The sequence below is a fragment of the Podarcis tiliguerta genome, assembly GCF_965153285.1.
Source record: "Podarcis tiliguerta genome assembly, chromosome: 10".
In the NCBI taxonomy this organism is placed as follows: Eukaryota; Metazoa; Chordata; class Lepidosauria; order Squamata; family Lacertidae; genus Podarcis; species Podarcis tiliguerta.
The window spans coordinates 46856147-46878216 of record NC_139543.1 but is presented as its reverse complement, the minus strand read 5'-3'; the positions used below and the strand labels follow the sequence as shown (position 1 = coordinate 46878216).

General features: G+C 44.7%; 1 protein-coding gene across 2 annotated transcripts; it reads right to left on the bottom strand.

Annotated features, from left to right (window-relative positions):
• Positions 1-2248: 2248 nt before the first annotated feature.
• On the bottom strand, positions 2249-20939 carry IL2RB (interleukin 2 receptor subunit beta). 2 transcript variants are annotated; one of them, XM_083400684.1, is made up of 9 exons: positions 20806-20939; positions 17736-17850; positions 15422-15497; positions 13579-13684; positions 9226-9371; positions 7548-7719; positions 5620-5740; positions 4259-4343; positions 2249-3309 (listed from the first exon to the last, which is right to left on the bottom strand). In XM_083400684.1, exons 1-9 carry the CDS (start codon positions 20909-20911, stop codon positions 2512-2514), a joined length of 1725 nt encoding a protein of 574 aa, XP_083256810.1. In that variant the 5' UTR covers positions 20912-20939; the 3' UTR covers positions 2249-2511. The 2 variants fall into 2 exon arrangements, with proteins under 2 accessions (XP_083256810.1, XP_083256811.1); XM_083400685.1 differs by lacking the exon at positions 20806-20939 and having other exon boundaries at positions 15457-15497; positions 17736-17805.
• Positions 20940-22070: the final 1131 nt, after the last annotated feature.

Here is a 22070-nt window from a genome sequence, read left to right as displayed (position 1 = left end):
TGGCACAGGCTATGAGCTGTGCTGCTCTGTAATAATCTTATCATAATCAAATGAAAGAGGGATATTTTGTCCTGCAAGGCAGAGCGACATCACTAGAATATTCCAGTTGAAATGGGAAATTAGATTGGCTTTTGCTGTGAAAATGTTTCCTGTATTCAAACATGGAAGAACATGCACGCATGGTCCCGTTGTAAGTGCGTTTAGCATATTCGCTAGTCTGCTTTTCTTCTGCAAAAGGGACTCAAAGTAACTAAGAGCGTAACCATCAAAATAATCAACACAGTACATCAAAAACACTATAATGAAGAGAGCGAAAAACAGAAGTAAGATTTACAGGCTGTTAAGAAACTACACTTCATCGGCAGTAAAAATAAAAGTGACTAAATGCCTTTGTTTCAATTACAGTGTCATGTTCTCAATTTGAATCATCAACCTTTGAATCACTTTAACTGTAGTCGTTTGACTCATTCAGCTTCATGTCTGGACCCAAAGGTCAAGAGGAAGAGAGTGAAACTCGGTGGTAGAGCCTTGCATGCAAAACAGAGCAAAGGAAAGACCCTCTGTAGCAAATACTGGAAAGTCACTGCCAGTCATGGTGAGCAATGTCGGGCTAGACGCACTAAGGGTCTGATCTGATATGGCAGCTTCCTCTGTGGGGGGAAAGTGCCATTTGAAGTCAAATGGGACTTACCTCAGAGCAAGCAAGCATAGGATTAGCCTGCCCATGATTAGAGCCAGGTAAATCCTGCTGTATCCAATGGAGCTTACTCCTTAGTAAGTGCATTTAGAAATGCAGCCTCAGCCAGGTAACTCTCTGGTGTTTCAACCAACAAACTGAAACTGACATGGGGAAAAATAGAAGAAGACTCCTTCACCCCTATATGGTTACCCTTTATCACATACACCACGGGTCATCAAAGTTTTTGTGGTTCACGGTCCCGCAGACACCACGGTGGGCTGGAGTGTGTGTGTGCATATGCACGCATGCGCAAATGCTATTTCTGAGCTTCCTGCAGCCAATGGGAAGCTGGCCAGAATTGCGGAAGGCAGACCCCGCTCTGCTCTGCACCGGTTTAGTGCAGCGCACGGGAGCCGACCAAGTGGGCCAGTTAAGCGACCCTGTGGGAAGCTGTGAGAGGGTGTTGGGACTTTGCCTATGTGCAGCTTCCCACAGAAGCAATTAAGGAGTAGGCCGAAGGCCAGGAAGACTGAGCAGGGGGAGTTATTCTGCCTAGCGATATGGAACCTTGGATACAACTCTGCTATTGCATAACGTCACCCATATAGGCATGGTGACTCATAACTTTCCTGTGTTGGTTGGTTGGTTGGTCAGTGGTTGTTTGAGAGTTAGTTGAAGTTTGTTCAGAGAGAGAGTTAAGAACCGTGTCTGTGTCTGGTATATAGTAACTTGTGAGTGCTGTAAGTAATAAACCTCTAAGTAACCAAGTTACTAGTAGCAGCGTCTTGCTTCATCCTGCCAGCTTGCAACCGAATGCTTCTGGACAGTCTGCGTATGCTCTGCAATATTCAACAAGCATCAGCGTAGGCTTAACAAAACTTTTAATCTATAGAATTTCTGCCTCACATTTGTAGTTCATAGTGCTGTCTTGTAGCAGCCTCCAAGTATAAAGCTATACAACTAAAAGCACCCACCCACCCAAACTGCTTGGTTTCCAAACAAATCGGCTCTCGAACTCCACAAACCCAGAAGTAAGTGTTCCGGTTTGCGAACGTTTTTTGGAAGCTGAATGTCCTTTTTGGCTGTCGGCATTGTTTCTGGGGCCAATCAGCCAATCAGAAGCCACGCCTTGGTTTGCGAACGTTTTGGAAATCGAACAGACTTCCAGAATGGATTGAGTTTGAGAACCAAGGTACCACTGTACCGAGGTAGGATCTTTGCTTCCTAATGGGCACAAGAATGCCATTGTCCATGTTATCCACAGTAGGGGGTACCACGTGGAGAAGGCAGAGGTTTCTGTCGGAAAGACATGCCTCAGTGGCATATCGCATGCTCCCAAAATTCAAGAATTTATTCAAGAAAATGGATTAGCAGATGACAATAGGGTCCATTTATAAGTTTCTGGGTAACCACTTTCAAGATAAAATGCAGCCATATGCTTTCCACCCCGTGTCATAAATCTGGTTCCTATTACCATTTTCATTAGTTACTAGGGGTTGTACCCCTGCCCTCTTTGCTCGCCACCCCCTTACAACTCATCAACCCCCTTCCCCTTATAGCTAGCCCCCTAAACCCACCCCTTACAGCACCTCAAAACCCTCTCCTTATACTCCAGTAGCATCCAGTGAGGCAATAAGGGTGGGGCTCTGTTGCTCTCCTGGCTCCCCAACACTACAGGGTGGGGGGGTCACTATTGCGTATTGAGAGGGAGAGAGGAGAGTTAAAATGTAAGTCCCATTGCCTGTTAAAAGCCTTCTGTTCCCTTTCATTTTCTTTGATGATGTTTAACTGATGGTGTTGATGCTTTCTTGCTTTCAGGGACGGTTCAGAATTCAGACTGAGTGATGGCCATAATGGCCCTGAAGATCTCTCAGGGTCAAGTAGGCCTCTGAAGAACTCAGCACCTGGCTGGAAGATGCAGCTCTGCAGAGATCATTGACTTGGCCTGAGTTCTGAATCATAGGCTGGGGAAATGCAGGCCCATTGTCTTCCACAGAGCCTGTAGAAGGGTCTACCCTTCCAACTGCTTCTGTTCCATCAGTATTGCTGCCAGACGGCTCCCAGACACATGAAAAGTCCATGGAATACTTTTCTGGAGACTTGTTGGGGTGAGCAATGGCCTCACTCCCTTCTTTGTTCTCATCCTCTTTCACTTCTGATGTCACGGGGAAGCTCTCTGATGATGGAAGAGTCCTTGGACAACCTCCAACCTTCTGGTTTGGGACCTTTGCTTCTTGCAGAAAAGACTCACTCTCCTGGTCTGCCATGATGCTGTAGGCAGGTGGCGGCGACCGGTTGTCCCAAGTTTCATGGAGCACTTTGTAGGAGTCAGGGTCGCTGTCCTCATTGCCACTGATCTCTTGAGTAAGAGGTTCGTAGGTGAAATACACCTTGCAGGGCTCAATCTCGAGAGAATCATCGGTGTGGAAGAAAAAATAGCCCCGGTTGGTAAAGCAGCTGGATGAAGAATGTCCACTAGTCTCTGGTGCATCCGTATGAGTAGGATGTTCCTTGGGAAGGAGGAGGCAAGGCTCTTGATTGCCTTTCTGCATCACCTCAAGCACAGAAACATCTGGAACTGCTGCAGCCAGGTAGAAGGAAGACATGGGTGCTGGCGAGGACAGCCACTTCTGTTGGTTTTAGTGGGGAAGTACAAAAATAAAATAAAGGGTAATGTTCAAACAGGTGCAATGCCACCATCAAAGAAACAAGCAGAAGTTGGCGAGTGTTCCATTCATGTATTCAATAAATTGAACTCATACAGAATAGCTTCCCCTGATCTATAATCCAGGGCTGGGGAATTGGATCCAGTTGGCAGGACCCATTTTGACAGGTGAGCTGTCTCTTTTTGTATAACACCCTGAGTTCTAACTGATGCAGAGTGGTTTAAAAATATGTCAACAAATAAATAATAGCAACGACTGTGGTCATGCTACTTACAATAAGGGCTAAAACTGGAGTGGAAGAAATGTGTTTCAGTTTGCATTTTCACATGACTCTACCAAATTTGCACTTCCTTGAAACAACATGTGGGCTGAAAAGCAGCTCCCTCCTTCAACATTCACACTTCTCTGAATTTTGAGATGCAGTTCTCCAGGCAAATAATGTGTACAAAAATGCATTTTGTTACAGGAAATTGTACATAAACGTCAGTATATCAGGAGAAATGCACACTATTATTATTATTTGCGATGACTATTTTTTTCAATAGCGCCAATGTAGGAATGTGGCAAACTCAACATAAGACTGGAAAAATATAAAACTGAGGAAAAAAAATGAAATTGATGGATTCATCCCTCCCACAGATATGCAATATTTGTGTGGATTGTGACTTGTCTAAATCTACCAATAGCAACCTTCAGACAGACAAAAATCAGATTGAATACAAATACTACAATAGGAGGGACTGAGAGTCTTTGCTGCGCCACACAAAAAAACATGCAAAGTGAAATGTTGCAAGCTGCACTTAAGGTTGGATAAATGAGAAGCTTAAGATAAGCAAAAACTATCCATCCCGAATTACAGGCAGCAGTCTTGTCCTCCATCTCCTTACCCCCTCAACCTCCAAGTCCCCCTTACCTGGATATCTCCTCCATGGACAGCAGTGAGAGACGGGAAGAACTCAGCAGGGTCTGGCAAATGGATCTTCAGCACCTTCCTTAAGCTAAAGCAAACAGAGCTTAGGGTGAGAAGGGTGCAAAGGGAATATGGGTTTGGACAAGAGTACAACTAAGCATAGCCAGGAATGCAGGAGGGTGGTGGACTAGTTGTGTGAATGTTTGGCAGCTCTTTAACCAGGGCTTTGGTTGATGGACATCTGATGCCCTTTTAAACATATTGTGGAAGGGGGGATTATTAGGTTGTCTTTGTTCTTATTTTTATTAGTGGGCATTTTATATTGTAATTTTATGTTGTGAACCGCCCCGAGATCTACAGGTATAGGGCGGTATACAAATTTAACAATTAAATAAAAAAAAAATGTAATTTGTTCAACTGAAAAAAGGCAAAAAGGGTATTAACAGCAACATAAAGCCATTGCCTAGTAGGTAAAAGAACCCTGGACAGTTAAGTCCAGTCAAAGACGACTATGGGGTTGCAATGCTCATCCTGCTCTCAGGCCAAGGGAGCAGGCGTTTTTCCACAGACAGCTTTCCGTGTCATGTGGCCAGCATGACTAAACTGCTTCTGGCACAACGGGACACCGTGACGGAAACCAGAGTGCATGGAAATGCAGTTTATTTTCCTGCCACAGTGGTACTTATTTATCTGCTTGCACTGGTGTGCTTTCAAACTGCTAGGTTGGCAGGAGCTCAGAGAGAGCAACGGGAGCTCACCCCATTGTGCGGATTCAAACCACAGACCTTCTGATCAGCAAGCCCAAGAGGCTCAGTGGTTTAGATCACAGCGTCATCTGTGTCCTTATTATGAATGAAATCTAAGGACATTCTCCCTCCTCTTCAGCAGCAACAACAACAGAAACAGAGGATTTGGATGACTGGGAACCATGTGAGATTTCTGACTTAGGTCTCAAAAATTCAGAGAAACCTTGATGCCATTTTTCAGGCTGGTTCTGCCCATTCAGCAGAGTGCAGCGGTAGAAACATGAGGCAGTGGAGAAGACTGTACTCCTTCAGACTGCAGGTGTGTGTGTGAGTATCATGTCTGAAGATTCCCCTTCAGAAGAAAACTCCTTGCACGAAGAAAACTAAAGCCTAGGGGAGAAAGGTTCAAGATGAGTCCTTTCCTTGCTCAGCTAATTTTCTGCTTAGGAAGTGCTTACATCAAGGATCATTAAAAGTGGAATCTTCCAGCTGCAGTCAGAAGCTACAGCCCATTCTCATTCCCATCACATGCAGAAGTGATCATTATCACAGTTTAGCTGTTGGCTAAGGAAACAGTTAGTGTCAGAGTATGGAAGCAAGATCTCTGTTCCCTGTTACCGTTTTGATGCCGGTGATTTGCCCCTCAGGAAAATGGCGATGAAGAAGGGGAAGATGAAGACGAGACTCCCCAAAAGGGTGAGAAGAACTGCCAGGAGCAGACTTGGAGACGATGCATCCCCTACAAAGAGGAGGAATTAGCCATTCATGGAAGACAGTTGATTCCCATCTGAACCAAAGGAACAGGTGTATACAAATCACCTCTTAAAATTATCCACCCTATTGGTGTGCAGAGACACAGAATTTCTCCAGGTGTGGGAGAAATTCACCAACCCAGGGTTGGTTCTTAGCAGTGTTTGTTTCCTAAGATTCTTTTTGCATGTGGTGCTGCAACTGTGTTGTTAGGCTAGCCCCTTTCCTACAATCTCCACAGTGTCCCAGACTATTGTCATTCCAGGGAATTGTGAGGGAAGAAGGGAGGAGGAATGGTTGGCATTACTAACACCCTCCCACCCACCCCTACAGTGGAGAATATTCAGAAAAAGTTCTGCAAAGTGGCATTATTTTCTCTAAGGGGTTAGAAAAGAGAGAGCGCAATCTCAGAATTTTTCTCTGAAAAAAATGTTTTCTGGGAAATTTTGGCTCAGCCTTCATCCTCAGACGGAGTGCATGGATTTAAGGGTGTGCAACTCAATGCATCCCTGCAAGTGTTGGTCTCCATTCAACAAAAAAGTGGAAGGGAATATTTATATATGGGTGGCTGAAGCACTTTTTGTAGTGCTGCCTTGAATAATTAATAGCAAATAATATTTGCACTTCTATTTTCTTGCTTTCCCCTTGCAAACGCACACCTTGATAACCTCTAAAGTGTCCCAGGATGGCTTCCAGATTAAAAGCAGATATGTACAACAAAGGGAAAAAGATGAGAAGGGCCTAAAAACGGTACCTATAGAATAGGAATGGGGGACCTGTGGCCTGCCAATGTTACTGGACTACAACTCTCATCACCCCTGACTGCTGCATCCTATTTTATGGGCAACCACAGAAGGGTTGGGTTTTTTTTAAAAAAATACTTAATTTCAGCAAGGGGAGACTCAGGGGCCCCCATGTAAACAAACTTGCTGTAGTAAGTGTGCTCAGGCCTGCAGCCTACGAGGATCAAAAAGGGTTTGGAAACCCATACTTTGAAGGGGAAAAATGTATAAAATTACACTTTTAAGTGTGAATCTTCATGCAGTTTTTTTTTAAATGCAGTATCTCAAATTAATGTCTGAATGAGACTGAACAGACTTATGGGTGATCTCATGTGAAATTGACATCGGCTAAAAATAGCCCAATTTGCTCATTCCTAGAGTGGCAGGCTGTATGGGCAAAGGCCTCTGATAATGCAATATGTTTTTACACTGACAGCTACATTAGGCAAATTAAGTTATAAATGTGTTATAACACAGTGGCACCAGATGGCGCTGCGGAACTGAAATCTCAACTCAATATTTTCCATTGTGAGAAGTTTAAAAAGTTTTTTTTCCAGAGTGTTTTCATAGCGTTTTTTGAACAGCTGTGTAGATCTAGCCAGGCTGGAAAGTACAGTGGTACCTCGGGTTAAGTACTTAATTCGTTCCGGAGGTCTGTTCTTAACCTGAAACTGTTCTTAACCTGAAGCACCACTTTAGCTAATGGGGCCTCCTGCTGCCGTGCCACTGGAGCATGATTTCTGTTCTCATCCTGAAGCAAAGTTCTTAACCTGAAGCACTATTTCTGGGTTAGCGGAGTCTGTAACCTGAAGCGTATGTAACCTGAGGTACCACTGTATATGCGTTTCTCAGAGATTCCCCCCCCCCATGCTGCAGTACATAGCTACACCCCTGATTACATATGCAGAGCCTGTTTGACACTAAGTCCACCCCCCCCCCAATTTATAAAGGCTTTGGGATCCTTATCTGTCCCATTTTTCAAGTATCCTACAGGTTTTGTTCTGTGAGCCTTACCTTTATGGGTCGTCCATGTTACAGGCACGCTCCATTTGCTCCATGTGCTATTGTAAAGAGCCGTGCTCTTTTTTACCTTCACACGAACAGCGGCCTCATACATTGTGTCGGGAGAAAGAGTCTCAAATTTCATCCACCTCTGATCCTGAATATTGGAGCCGATTATGTAAGCCTGCAAGATGGGGAATGATTTCAGACTGTGGGCACTCCTTGATTATACACAACATGTTTGTGCATTGCTGCCCTCTAGAAGAACGTAAGAAGAACGTAAGAAGAACCCATCTAGTCCAGCATTCTGTTCTCATCTGGCAGTGGATGTAGTTCCTGAGTAGTAGCCACTGATTGCTTTATCCTGCATGAATTTATCTAAGCCTCCCTTAAAGTAATCTAAGTTGGTGACCATCACTACTACTTCTTGGGACTGAATTCCATAGTATAATTATGCACTCTGTAAATAAGTATTTTCTTGAGTAATTATGAATCTTCCAACAATTAGCTTCATTGGATGTTCCCAAATTCTAGTGTTATGAGAGGGCAGGGAAACTTTTCACAAGCCACTTTTTTTTTTTGCACCAAGCAGAGTTTTTGTACACCTCTACCGTATCTCCTCTAGCTCACCTTTTCTCTAAATGACAAAGTCCCAAATGCTGTATGCATTACTACTACTATTACATTAAATTTGTATAGCATCTGTCCATCTCAGGGTGCTTCACAACATAAAACTACACTATACAAACTGCAAAATACATGATAAATATAAAAACAGCAGCAAACCAATAATCCCCTCCTTCCATGACACATTTAAAAGGGCATTGGATGTCAATCAGCCCATAGCCTGGTTGAAGGGAACAGTTTTCGCCTGGCACCTAAAAGTGTATAATGAAGGTGCAAAGCAAACCTCCCTGGGGAGAGCATTCCACAAATGGGGAGCCACTGCAGAAAACTCCCATTCTTGTGTTGCCACCCTCCGGAACTCTCAAAGAGGAGGTACTCGTAGAAGGGCCTCAGATGATGATCTCATGGTGGGTTCATATGGAGAGAGGTGTTCCTTGAGGTATTGTACTGGGATCTGCCCAACAATTCCTTAATCTCTATTTGGACACACACTCAGTGATTATCCTGATCTGTTTGGTTAGGGTTGATAAACTGATTGAGGCATGACAGCCTGACTTCTTTGACCTTCTACTTAACTTCTAATACAAAAGGTATGGGCAGCTAACCAATAAATACTTCACTTTCTCACAGGGGCTCAGCCATGTGACGTGTCACATGATGTCACCCAGCATATGCTGGGTGGGGGCAGGACACATGGAGGGCGATCTTTGCCTTTACTCGTTCCAGCCCCCACCCGGCTCTTGGGCTCCCAGGTAGAGGCTGGAGAACACAGAGGGCACCCGGCTGTGGCGGGAGATGTCAGCCCCCTCAAAATTGGGGGTGGGGGCTCAGTGCCCTGCCCACCAATATTGAGGGAGCTGAAGTACCTTACACCTCTTATAGTTGGCACCCCTGCTTTCTCAAGAGGAGGTAGCATTTCTGCTGCACCTCTAAAATGTATCACTTTATTGTTTTGGATCTTGTATTAGAATGGCTTTCTGGGTCCAAGGAAAGGAAAGTGGACTACAAAAGAATAAACCAGATCAAATCTTTACCATCCATATAGATGTCTCTTCACACTCACCTTACTAGAATCTTTTTTTATATATCGTATTTGGTACTCCACCTCATTTTCTAAATAATGTGAGAGAGCACAGAGCTTCCAAGTTAAATTGTAGGAAAGCTTGTCGTCATTTTCCATTTGGACGTTGCAAGGAGACCGCAGTCGAACTAAAGAGAACAAGAGAGGACCAGCAGGTAACATTAACAATGAAACTGCTGAGCTGGGAACACATTAACTTTTGCTGTGGTTCCAATGCTCTTCCACTGCTGACTTTTGAATCTGTCTACATATGAAGTTACCCGCAACACAGAGCTATCCTGTTGCTTCTCGAGAAATGATGTTGTTTGGTCCTTTTCTCTGAAACCAGCTTCAATCTGAAAGGAAAACTTGAGCCGCACTCGCTTGGCAGTTAAGCTGACGTGTGTGCATTTGAGACAGGCATTGCACATGTGCAGATGACACCTTCATGATTGACAGTTCAGGGGGGCTGCAGGGGCAGGGAAATCCAGCAGGCAATGTGCACCAGGTGAAGACTCTCTAGTGTATAGAACAGCATGCAAATCACAACTTGTAATGCAGCATTTTAAGCCAAAGGTAGCGATGAATGAATCTTTCAATTTCAGTTCTTCTCAGTTTCTCCTTTTTCTAATCTTCAGCTCAGCTCAAAACAGTTCCACGTCAATTTGCATTAGAAAAAAATCCTCCTCACGAAAATCTGCTAGCAATTAAGTGTGCATTTCTCCTACGATACAGTACGCATTGCCACATACAATTTTTCTGAATACATACATTTTTGCAGTTTCCCCTAATGCAATGCATTTTGTGTTATTTTCATACATGGATGCAATTTAAGAAAAAATTGTATATCACTTAACTGTAAATAAAGCCTTAAAGCAGTTTGCTAAGACTATAAAATATTCTCTTTTTAATGAGTTTTTATGCACCTTTCCTACTAATATACACAGTTTAATGCATTTCTAGGGGGTTGAGAACTGCACCTCAAAATGTGGAGAAGTACAAATTTCTAAGGTTTGCTACACAGAATCATAGAAACATAGAATTGTAGAGTTGGAAGGGACCTTTGGGTCAACTAGTCCAATCTACAATGCATGACTCTCAACTAGATCATACATGACAGATGACCATTCAACCTTTGCTTAAAGACCTCCAAGGAAGGAGAGTCCACCTCCTCCTGAGGGAGTCCATTCTACTGTCCAACAGCTCATACCATCAGAAAGTTCTTCCTATGTTTATTCGGAAGCACCTTTCTTGTAACTTGAAGCCACTGATTCAAGTCCTATCTCCTGAAGAAATGAGAAAACAAGCTTGCTCCATCCTCCATGTGACACCCTGTAGATATTTTAAAATGGCTCCCCTCTCAGCCTCCTCTTTCCCAGGCTAAACATACTCAGCTCCCTCAACCTCCCTCACAAGTCTTGGTTTCTAGACCCTTTATAATCTTGGTTGCCCTCCTCTGTAGATGTTCAAGCGTGTCAATATCCCTCATAAATGGTGGCGCCCAAAACTAGACACAGTACTCCAGGTGTGGTCTAAGGCAGGATAGAACGGTACTATTACTTCCCTTGTTTTGGGTAGGCTTGCATTAAAATGCAAGCTGAACTGAATGAACCTACGACACTCCATATTTTGTTAAGTTACAATATCCATAATACTCAGTCATTGGCTATCTTGGCTTGGGATGATGGAGGTTGGAGTCCACAGTTTCCCAATCCTTGTAGCAGGGTCTGTTGTGGCAGTAAGACTCAATCTCTCAGTGAAAATGGGCCTTGCTCTACTCTTCTCTGCATGACTGTCTCACAGATAGAAAATCACAGCCAGTGGTGGAGCAAGCCCAGGTGGGGCCAACTGCCCCCGGGGAGGAGCAAGCCAGGGCTGGGTGCTCCACAGGGCCTCCAAGGAGTCTGCCTGCCTCCTCCCACTAAGCCGCCCTACAGTTTGGGCAGCGGACAGTTTGGGCAGCGCGGAGCCTGCACTCGCCCTAGCCACCATGTCTCTCCCAGGAGAGATGCATGGCTCAGGCGCACTACAGGCCCCATGGTGAGTGCCGCCCGGCATTTTGTCACCCCCCTCAGTGGTGACACCCGGGGAGCACCGCCCCTACTGCACCCCCTTCCTCTGCCCCTGATCACAGCTACAATGCCTGCAGTGAGACAAACCACATTGTCCTCCCGTCTTACTTACACCTGTCACTCACTACTGGAGGAACAATAAATGGAACATCTTTGCAGGTAGGGGAACTGAAAGAACCAAGTGTTTGTTGCTGTACAGTCAGGAACCAATGCCACACTCCCTCTGTTTCTGTTGGGGGTGGGTCCCTTTGTAGCAGTCACAGCTGTAACAGCTATAGGGGAAGGGGAGAGACGGAGAGATGTTTACCATTTACATTGCTCTCCCTTTTGACTTAATGCTTATTTATGAAAATAATTTATAGACCACATTTTTATTTTTTAAAAAACCTAGAAAGCTGGTGGACAGCATATAGAATTACGAGATAAATAAAAACACCAATAAAATGTGTCGAGAGAAACATAAGAAAAGACCTGCTGATTCAGGCCAGTGGTCCACCTAGTCCTGCATCCTATTTTTACAGTGGCCAACCAGATGCCTGTGGGAAGCCCAAAAGCAGAACCTGAGCGGAAGAGCACTCTCCCCTCCTGTGGCTTCCAGCTGCTGGTATTCAGAGGCATTACGTCCACTGACAGTGGGCATAGAACTTAGCCACCAGGGCAAATAAGTACATACTCTTTGGCAAAAGAGCCCTGCCCACCTAGGAAATGAAAGAGCTGAACACTTGTTGTCGCATGTTTAGGGGCCAGTGGGGCCCATCTTAAAGGAGTCACAGCCATAACAGGAGTAAGTTTATTGGGTTTGTTGTGGCAATCAGAAGTTCCTCCATCCTGGCCATAGTATCTTGTCTGTCTCATTTACTGTCAGTTTGACGCCCAAGAACAGGAGATCTGATGGCAGGATAAGATACCACATGAAATGACAAGATGGAAGATGTGGTTGGGCTCAGCCCTACTCTTATCTTTGGCCCATTCTAAGTTATATGGACTTGGTACACACGCACACATTGTCCTGACCTTGATGACTGCTAATGTCAAGTTAGTTACAAACAAAGCACCTCTTCTTTGCAACCTTATTTTGGTGCTACTTGGAAGGTGGTGTACTCTTGTTCATTGGAGGCTTTTAAACAGAGGAGGGGTGGCCATCTGCCATGGGTTCTTTAGTGTTATTCCTGCATAGCAGGAGGTTGGATGAGATGGTCTTCTGGGTCCTTTCCAACTCTAAAATTCTATGATGCTAATGATTCATTGATCATTAGGGTTTAGGTGCTTTCCACGTGTCTTTCTCCTTGTGAAGGTACACAAACGGCAACTGCATCCACACAATCAAATCCTGGTTTGATAATATAGGAACACAAAGAGCAGCCTTATACTGAGACAGACCATTGGTCCACTTAGCTCAGTATTTTCCACACTGATTGGCAGTGGTTTGTCTTTCAGGCAAGTGTCTCTCCCAGTTCTATTTGGAGATGTGACCTTCTGCATCCAAGGTCTATGCTATACCAATGAGTCACAGCCCTTTCCCAGGGATCTGCACAACTAACTTGCACCCACACATAGTCCAGTTGCTGCCACTTTACTCCTTCCACCACCCAAGCAATGAAACAAACCCAGAACCTGCAGTAAAACCATGGCTTCTTGTTATGTGCTAATTGGAGAATTGGCTTCTAAACAAGCCAGAATTTGGAAACCAACTTTTATATCCTGGTACAAAGCTGGCTTATGGATCTGGAATGTTTGGAAGCCATTAACCATAGTTCCCTGTTTTCATGTAACCATGGTTTCCAGTCTGTGCAAAGGAGGAACAAAGCTGGAGTAAAGGTGCTGCGAGTAGATGCATAGAGCTCAATCCCCAGATTTGATCATGGGAACCAAGGCAGGGCACAGCCTTGGTTGTGTGTGTGAATATATATTTGGGGTTGGGTTTCTAGGACAGTTTGGGATTATAGCTGCCCAGTGGGTGCCTGTGCGTTACATTGGATTGTGAAGCATCACTATGACTTCCATCCAGGCAAGATTATTTGCCCTGAGATGAACTTATCTCCTATTATCCACAGCTGAACACCAAACGGGCTGTGTAGAAGCTGTCAGGTGCAGTGAATAGGTAAAGGCATGATATCAGAATAGTCAACATGGTACCCTCTAGATGTTGATGGACTCAAACCCCTGTCCATCTGAGCTAGCATGGGATGAGGGGAGCTGTAGTCCTGCAACATCTGGAAGGAACCTTGGTATGGTCCGAAAAGATAGCACAGTGCATCAAGAAATGTAGGTACTTTAAACTCACGGTTCTGAAAAGGACACATCCTTTGATTCTGCATCCACGTCCGGTTCTGCCCAGTACGGCAATACACTTCCACAAGAATAGCGTGTGTAATAGTCATGTCAAATTTCTGAAGACAAATAAAAGCATTATTGTGATCGTGACCAGTTATACTATCATTAGGGATGTTGGAAATAATAGTTGGAAAGGCTGCTATCTATAATTTGAACCCATCAGCTGGTGAGTCAAAAATACCTGATAGCTGTGCCACACCTGCTCACCCCACCACCCAGCTTCACAAATTATAACTGGAAGTGGCAATGGGTGAACGTGCCAGTTTTGGTTTCTCTCTCTCTCTGTTTCTCACTTTCCTGGTTCAGTTCTCCACATTTCTATATCACTTTCCTCCCCACCCCCCAAAAAGCCTTCATGAAAATTAATCAGCACTTTAGTGTGAATTTATCCTAATACACACATTTTTATACATAATTTTGCCGAACATGCACATTTTTACAAAGCAGTTTCCTATAATATACAGGTAATGCTATTTTCATGAATACATGCATAGAATCAAAGAATTTTAGAGCTGGAAGGGGCCCTCAGGATCATCTAGTCCAACCCCCTGCAATGCAGAAATATGCATCTGTCCTATATGGGGATCGAATACCTGCAACTGTGGTATTACCAGCACCAGGTGAGCTATCCCATTGTGCAGTTTGTGCATTATTTTGGAAAGTGCAAATTAGGTTCATCTTTAAAAGTGAAGTTAATCACCATCATCATTCAATGGTGAGTTGCTTTAAACACTTTGTACTCTTTAGTAATTTTATGGATTGTGATTGTAAGGCCCCTTAAGGACCACTCTCATTGCAGAAAGGCAGCATATGAATGTAACAGATAAATAAAAAATAAAACACATATCCCAGGGCTATTAGATTAGTTTTCAGGCTGCAGTATAGATCTATCCATAGAAGAATGGTGTGAGGCAGCTGTGGGGAATCTTTGGCACTCCTGATGTTGCTAAACTGCAACTCCCATCAGCCTCACCAAGCATGGCTAATGGCCAGGGATGATGGGTTTTGCAGTTCAGAAACATCTGGAGAACCAGAGGTTCCCTGCACCTGATGTAGGAGGAATGCTGACCCTTTTTCCTCCCCCTTCCAATGAAGAAGGAGATAACCAAAACAACATGGAGAGAGGAGTAATGGTGGTATAACCTCTGGTTCCCTACATCCCAACAGTAAATAATTTTGAGTTATTCTCTGCTGCTGGGGCAGAAATTTCAACTTTATGGCACAGATGCTCACAAAGGGAAAATAGACTAAAATTGTAGCAGAATCTAGGGCAGGCAGAGGCAAACCCGGCCCTCCAGATGTTTTGGGACTACAACTCCCATCATCCCTGACCACTGGTCCTGTTAGCTAGGGATGATGGGAGTTGTAGTCTCAAAACATCTGGAGGGCCAAGTTTGCCTATTCCTGATCTAGGGCATGGGTAGGCAAACTAAGGCCCGGGGGGGGGGGGGGGGGCGGATCTGGCCCAATCGCTTTCTAAATTCGGCCCATAGACAGTCTGGGAAAGAGCGTGTTTTTACATGAGTAGAATATGTCATTTTATTTAAAATGCATCTCTGGGTTATTTGTGGGGTATAGGAATACGTTCATTTTTTTCTTCAAAATATAGTCCGGCCCCCCCACAAGGTCTGAGGGACAGTGGACCGGCCCCCTGCTGAAAAAGTTTGTTGACCCCTGATCTAGGGGCACTTGAAATTCTATATTATTGCAGCAAATGTATTTTCAAACAATTATAATGAGAGCAACAAACAGCTTCTCCTCATTAGCTAGCATTTTCTTATTAGATTACCCACCAAAACGTTCAGCTCACAGCTCCTGTTGGCTATACCTTGCAGATGACATGTCTCCGGTCCTTTGTACCTGTCAGACCTGTAAGAAACAATTCCTGTGAGGTGCTCTGCTCCTCAAGCTTCACGTTTGGCGGCTGTTTCACACATTCTAGTTATATCCCGCTTGGACTACTGCAATGCGCTCTACATGGGGCTACCTTTGAAGGTGACCCAGAAATTGCAATTAATCCAGAATGTGGCAGCTAGACTGGTGACTGGGAGTGGCCACTGGGACCACATAACACTGGTTCTGAGAGATCTGCATTTGCTTCCAGTACATTTCCAAGCACAGTTCAAAGTGTTGCTGCTGACCTTTAAAGCCCTAAACGGCCTCGGTCCTGTATACCTGAAGGAGCATCTCCACCCCCATTGTTCAGCCCGGACACTGAGATCCAGCGCCGAGCACCTTCTGGCAATTCCCTCATTGCGAGAAGTGAGGTTACAGGGAACCAGACAGAGGGCCTTCTTGGTAGTGGCGCCCGCCCTGTGGAATGCCCTCCCTTCAGATGTGAAGGAAATAAGCAGCTATCCTATCTTTAAAAGACATCTGAAGGCAGCCCTGTTTAGGGAGGTTTTAAATATTTAATGCTGTATTGTTTTTAACACTTGTTTGGGAGCTGAGTGGGGAAACTCAGGCAGATGGGCGGGGTATAAATAATTTGTTGTTGTTGTTGTTGTTGTTGTTGTTGTTGTTGTAAGGCAGGGCATTGTGCAATACAGTAGCCCAATTGCGAGGTTAACCAAGACGTGAATCATAGCAACCAAGCCATTCCTGCTATGGCTTGCTCACGTATGCAAGCCTTGACATGCTCTTGTTGTCAGGCAATAAACCATTATGTGTGATGAACCAAGTCAAGTGCTAGATGAATTCTTAGAGGTTAGGGAGGAGCTGCTATCTCCCAATATGCTTTTACAGATTCCAGCTGTCCTTAAAAGTACTAAAAGCACAGAGCAAATGATATTCAAAACAAGCTGGAACATTTCCTCAAACAGGTGGAGTAGCACAGAATACTGCAATAACTTTCAGAGGCAAACATACTGTAAATATTCTTTGCAATAACAGTCTTCTTTGGCTCTATCTGCACCACACATTTAAAGCAGTATCATATTAGTTTGAACAGTCATAGCTTTCCCCAAAGAATCCTGGGAACTGTAGTTTGTTAAGGGTGCTGAGAATTGGTAGGATTCCCCTCACAGAACTAAAATCCCCAGAGTTCCCTGGGAAGAGGGATCGATTGTTAAGCCACTGTAGCTCTGTAAGAGGAATAAAAAAAGGTAAAGGACCCCTGACCGGTGGCGTAGGAACGGGGGGCAGAGTGGGCTGACCACCCTGGGTGCCACTGTGGGTGACAAGATGGCCCCTGCCTCCCCCCAGCTGTAGAACGAGCGGCCGAGGGCTCCTACAGTCCGTATGGGCTGCTGCTCTCGCTCACCATCGCTCTCGCTCGCATCACCACTCTCGCTCACCGTACAGGCATCCTTACGGGCTGCTGCTTTCGCATGGTGACTGAACGGGCTGCTGCAAGCGAGTGGCAGCCCATATGGACTGTGCATGTGCGGCATCCTGTACAGTCGTCGCACATGTGCAGTCCGCACGGGATGCCGCACATGCTCAGTCTGTGCGGGCTGCGCTGCCCCGGGTGCTGGAGAGGGTTCCTCCGCCTCTGCCCCTGACAGTTAAGTCCAATTGCAGATGACTATGGGGTTGAGGCACTCATCTTGCTTTACAGGCTGAGGGAGCCGGTGTTTGTCCACAGACAGTTTTTCTAGGTCATGTGGCCAGCATGACTAAGCCGCTTCTGCCGAACCAGAGCAGCACACGGAAATGCCCTTTAGCTTCCTGCTGGAGCAGTACCTAATTTATCTACTTGCACTTTTGGGCATGCTTTCGAACTGTTAAGTAGGCAGGAGCTGGGACAGAGCCACGGGAGCTCACCCTGTCACAGGGATTTGAATTGCCAACCTTCTGATCGGCAAGCCCAAGAGGCTTAGTGGTTTAGACTACAGCGCCACCCATGTCCCTGTAAGAGGACTAGGAAAAGGAGACTCCTAACAACTCTCAGCACCATTTACAAATCACAGAACCCAAAATTCCTTGGGGGAAGTAATTGAAGTTTAGAGTGCTACGATACTGTTTTAAATGCATAGTGCAGATGGGGGATGAGCTAAAAGGCAGCATATGACCCTTAAAAACAAAGACCGAAGAGAGGACAATAGTCCTGATAGACCAACAAGGCTGTTCTTTATCATTCATAAATATATCTCACTCATTACTCACGTTGACTCAAGTCGAACCTCGAGCTGACATTGTGCTTCAGTGATATTTTTCATTGGGATCCAAGTGCAAGAGAGAATCTCCACTGAGTCATAAAAGCAACTGAGACTCGAGGAATCTGTTAATGAAAAGGTGAGGCTAAATAGCATGGCATTTCATTTGATGCTCTGTGAAAAATACTAAGATAGGTTATTCTGTTTGGGGAGTATAAGAATGGCTTCACACAAGCTCAGAGAATTACTTTCATTTTGGGGCATCCTATTTGCCTTTGTCTGACCTTTGTGGCCCACCCGGACCTTGAATACAGGCAAGGGCACCATCTTTTCCAACCAGAATTCCCTTGTCTTTGCCCACTAAAAACTGTTTTTAACATTGTTATGAGGTGGTGTTTTTTTCCGGGGGGGGGGGGGGAGGAAGTAGGCTGTATGTAGAGGCCCTCCTAACCCCTGGTGTTAAAATATAGCCAGGCTAGCTTCCTGTTGGGGTGATAGCCCGGGTTATGGGCCATTCAGGGAAACAAAGGAAAGGAGTTCTGTATGAGATGGCAAATGGGTGGGGTCCCTCCTTCAACTCAGAGATAGTTAGAAAGATGAAGCCAGAATCTGGAATTGAGTGGCAGTGATGTGAGCCAGAAGCAGAGCAGCAAGCCTGAGCAACATTTGATTTCTGTTTGAATCCAAGGCTGCAGCTATGGGAGAAACAAGACTCTCTGGTGGTGCTGAGCAGTGTAGCTAGCCACTCGGGTGCCTGGTTCAGGGGCATGTCCTGCAGCTGGGGGCCAGGCGATCTGCCCATGGGGGTGGGGTGAGCCTCTCCAATGCTTGGAGCCTCTCTGCCGGCTCCCCCTCAGCTGTAGGGCGACTGAGGGAGAGGCAGTAGGGAGGGAGAGACTGAGGGAGAGGCAGTAAGTCCCATGCTGCTGTTTCAGGCAGTGTGGAACCTGCAGGTGCCTAAGCCCACCACATCACTCCTAAAAACGTTTGTGAGCCCCCCCTTTTAAAACTCATTTTGTCACCCCCCCTCAGTGATGACACCTGGGGCGGTCCACACCCCCTGCACCCCCTTCCTCTGCCACTGGGGGTGCTAATGCTGTGAGACCCTTCCATCATAGGCTCAGGTTGTATATTTGTGCAAATAAACCGTATATCATAAAGACCCCACAGTCTCCACTATGCCTCAATCCAAGAAGAAACACAAACTCTGGGTGAGCACACTGCTCAGAGATTGGGGTGGTGTGCAACAATATGCTTCTCAAAAGGGCTTGTTAGAGACATGTACAACAATTTCATCTATTTATGATATGGTGCTACATGCACCCCAATCTCTAAGCAGTAATGGAAGTCGGGGTCCCTGTGCAAATCTTGGGTATGGTTTCCTTGGGAGCCTGTGGCTTCTTCATGGTATATGTATATATATGTATTTACACATACATACAAACTGAGCATAAGGTCCCCCATTAGGGTTCTGGTGGTCACCAAAGCTACTGCTTTGGATTTTCACAGAGAGCATATCAGGCTTCTATGTATTCCCAACTCCAGCTGCAAGAGGAGACTGGTTTTTATTCATATACACACAGCCAAGAGAGTCACACAAGAGAGTCACACAAGAGGGACCTTCCAGATGTGGTAACCCTAGGGAAGTGTTGAACAGAAATGAATAAATTGGAATGATGTGTAGACGGTTCTGCATAATGCCACCACTAATGCAATATTATTGTGTCAATGACATTTTGCAACATACATCTGCAAAACCCCACACAAGCCTGGAGGGGCTGTATATGAGGGCACATTATACTCAGACAGTAACCTTCCTCCAATTACTTAGGGTGTTCACAGGACTTGCCTTCAAAATAATTCCATTCATGTATCTTGCAAGGGAGATAATATATGCATGCCACAACAGAAGCCCAAATGTTACTTTGTCTCCAATTATATTATATGGTGATACAACTCACAGTTTATTATTCTGCCCATTATATGCTGACCCATGAGAAAAATGGTTAGCATTCATCTTTCTACAGTGGGTGGATCAAACATCTAACAAGATTGTGACAGAGTGATTATTAGATAAACCAGTTTTATAGAACTTATTATATGGTGCTGTCATTTGTCACAGGTGCCAAGAAATCACATGCACATTTTAAAAAATGCATTTTATTAATGGCTTTTATGGAGCTTAGTTACATGAGCTGTGAATATAGTAGATATGGATTTTATCAATGACATATTTTTGAATGCTATTGATGTACATCATATATTGTCAGTTGTTAATTCTGCAGAATGAATTAAGTGATGTTTGCAAAGGCCTTTGGCTATATGCAATGAATTTTATTACTATGGTGGGGTGTTTAGGGCTTTTCCACCTTCAAGGAAACCCTTCCCACATTAACTGGACTGCTGAAGAACTCCTGCTGTGGAACTTCAGTGCATGGCAGAGAATTTCGGGGCCTGCTTTCTGGCACATTTGGGGAAACCTAAAGAAACCACTCTTTGCATATTCTGATACAAATCAGTCTGATCCTCACTTCCCTGGCCAGCGTGTGGATTGGAATAAAGCTATCCAGCTCACTTTTCTGAAGGCTGCAACTCAGTTTTCAGTTCAAAAAGGGATATCAAAATAGGTTTTGAAATGTATATTTTGAGAGAAAATACATGTTCTATAGCTAGTTATTTTTTTTAAAAAATGTTGTGTTTTGTTTTTAAACATTTGTAGCTGTTAAGTTGTGGGTGAACATATCAGCCGACACAGCGATTCTTCAAACAGCTCTTGTTTATTCACAGGCCAGAACAGAACTGAACTGAAGGGTTCAGCCAGCCTGCTTATATAGAGCTCCACTAGAATGCAACAGTAACCATTTTCTGTAACTATCCAATCACTGAACATCATTTTCAATCCCTTATTTGCATATGTGGACCTGAGTGAAAATTATCTACAGTATCCCCCTGCTGGTCCAGGGTGAGAACTTCAGTACATAACAGTAGCTTAATGTGAAATGGATTTATGGGGGAACACAGTAGAAGCTGTTGTAGTGAGGCAGAGCCATTCTTCCAACATCACTGTCACTGCTACTTACCTGGAGAAGGCCCAGATGGGGCAGGCTGCCAACATGGTGCAGACATATCAGTGAATGCCATCAAGATTGACAGAATGTAGAGCAGTGCTGGAGGGCTGGTCTTCATGACTGCAGAGTGAAACACGGATGGAGAAAAAGTGGCAATCAAGATGGAGTCTCAACAGCAAGCATACATATTCCCAGTGCTATTTTTCTAGAACTCACCATGAACACCACCCTCATTCTCTTAGAGTGGCAATGGCACCCACCTGAGAGGTGCCAAAACTGAGTTCTGGTGAGTTCTGACTAAGAAAAAGCCCTGCATGTTTATTTGCTAGGGACCAGTTCTACCATTAGGCAGCATGAGGCAATTGCCTCAGGTGGCAGGTGCAAGGGGGCCACAGCCCTCCTGGCTAGTCCTCTTTAATCCCCTATCCATTTCCCTCTGTTGAAGATCAGAGCTGGGACTCTACTCAGCCTTTTCAGCTCTGCTGGCTGTTCCACTGTCAGTGTAGAAGTAAGATTTATCTGCCAGTCCAGTTCCCTTCTCTAAATTAAATGAGGCGACAGCGTCAGTCTGCTCTTTGCCTCGGGCAACAAAATGTATTGGTTTAGCTCTATTCTCTGTGGAAGGGGCTTCACACACAGACACACACACACACACACACACACACATGTTAAACAGATGTGAAACAGCAAAATACTATGGTCCATACTTTCCTTGGGTTTTCCCTTGACCCCAGTTTATCAGAAGATGACATTACTCCATCTATTAGGCCGATGTTCATATATCTCCTTTCCTGGTTGCATTTCTCAGTAATTACAGACTAATCAGCAGTGATGACATTTAAACTTGCAGTGGAAGATTTCACAATCAAAGGCTGACTCAGAATGCCTGGTTCAACATTGCTAAGAGCTGTATTCTCACAGGGAGCAAGTCATGTCTGTGTCCCTTTTGGACTTAGGTCCAGGACTCCAGTGTATTTATTTCATTCACAAACACTGATCTGTTGACATAATATCCAGCCAGGCGATCCTTTCTAAAAGGATCTCTTACCATTTGTTTCCAGGGCAACAAACACTTGGCCATCTCCTTAGTTACTCAAAAGCCCAGCATTCCAACAAAATGGAATCTACAAGGCTAACCTTGTTGAATTGGTTTGACCTCCTTAACCATCTCTTTTTACAGCCAATTTCATAGGTCGGGTGGTGAGAATAGAATTATTGAGAGATCATTCAGAAGCCCCCAACCCATTATAATATCCAATACAATTATAATACAGTAT

What these genes read in the sequence shown, in the direction of transcription:
- IL2RB (XM_083400684.1), bottom strand. Translation starts at nt 20,911, where the DNA reads ATGAAGACCAGCCCTCCAGCACTGCTCTACATTCTGTCAATCTTGATG. An exon ending in TAAAAAAAGATTCTAGTAAG is followed by an intron (nt 7,720 to 9,225) that starts GTGAGTGTGAAG and finishes CCCATCTTGCAG; the next exon opens with GCTTACATAATCGGCTCCAA. An exon ending in TCCATGGAGGAGATATCCAG is followed by an intron (nt 3,310 to 4,258) that starts GTAAGGGGGACT and finishes TAAAACCAACAG; the next exon opens with AAGTGGCTGTCCTCGCCAGC.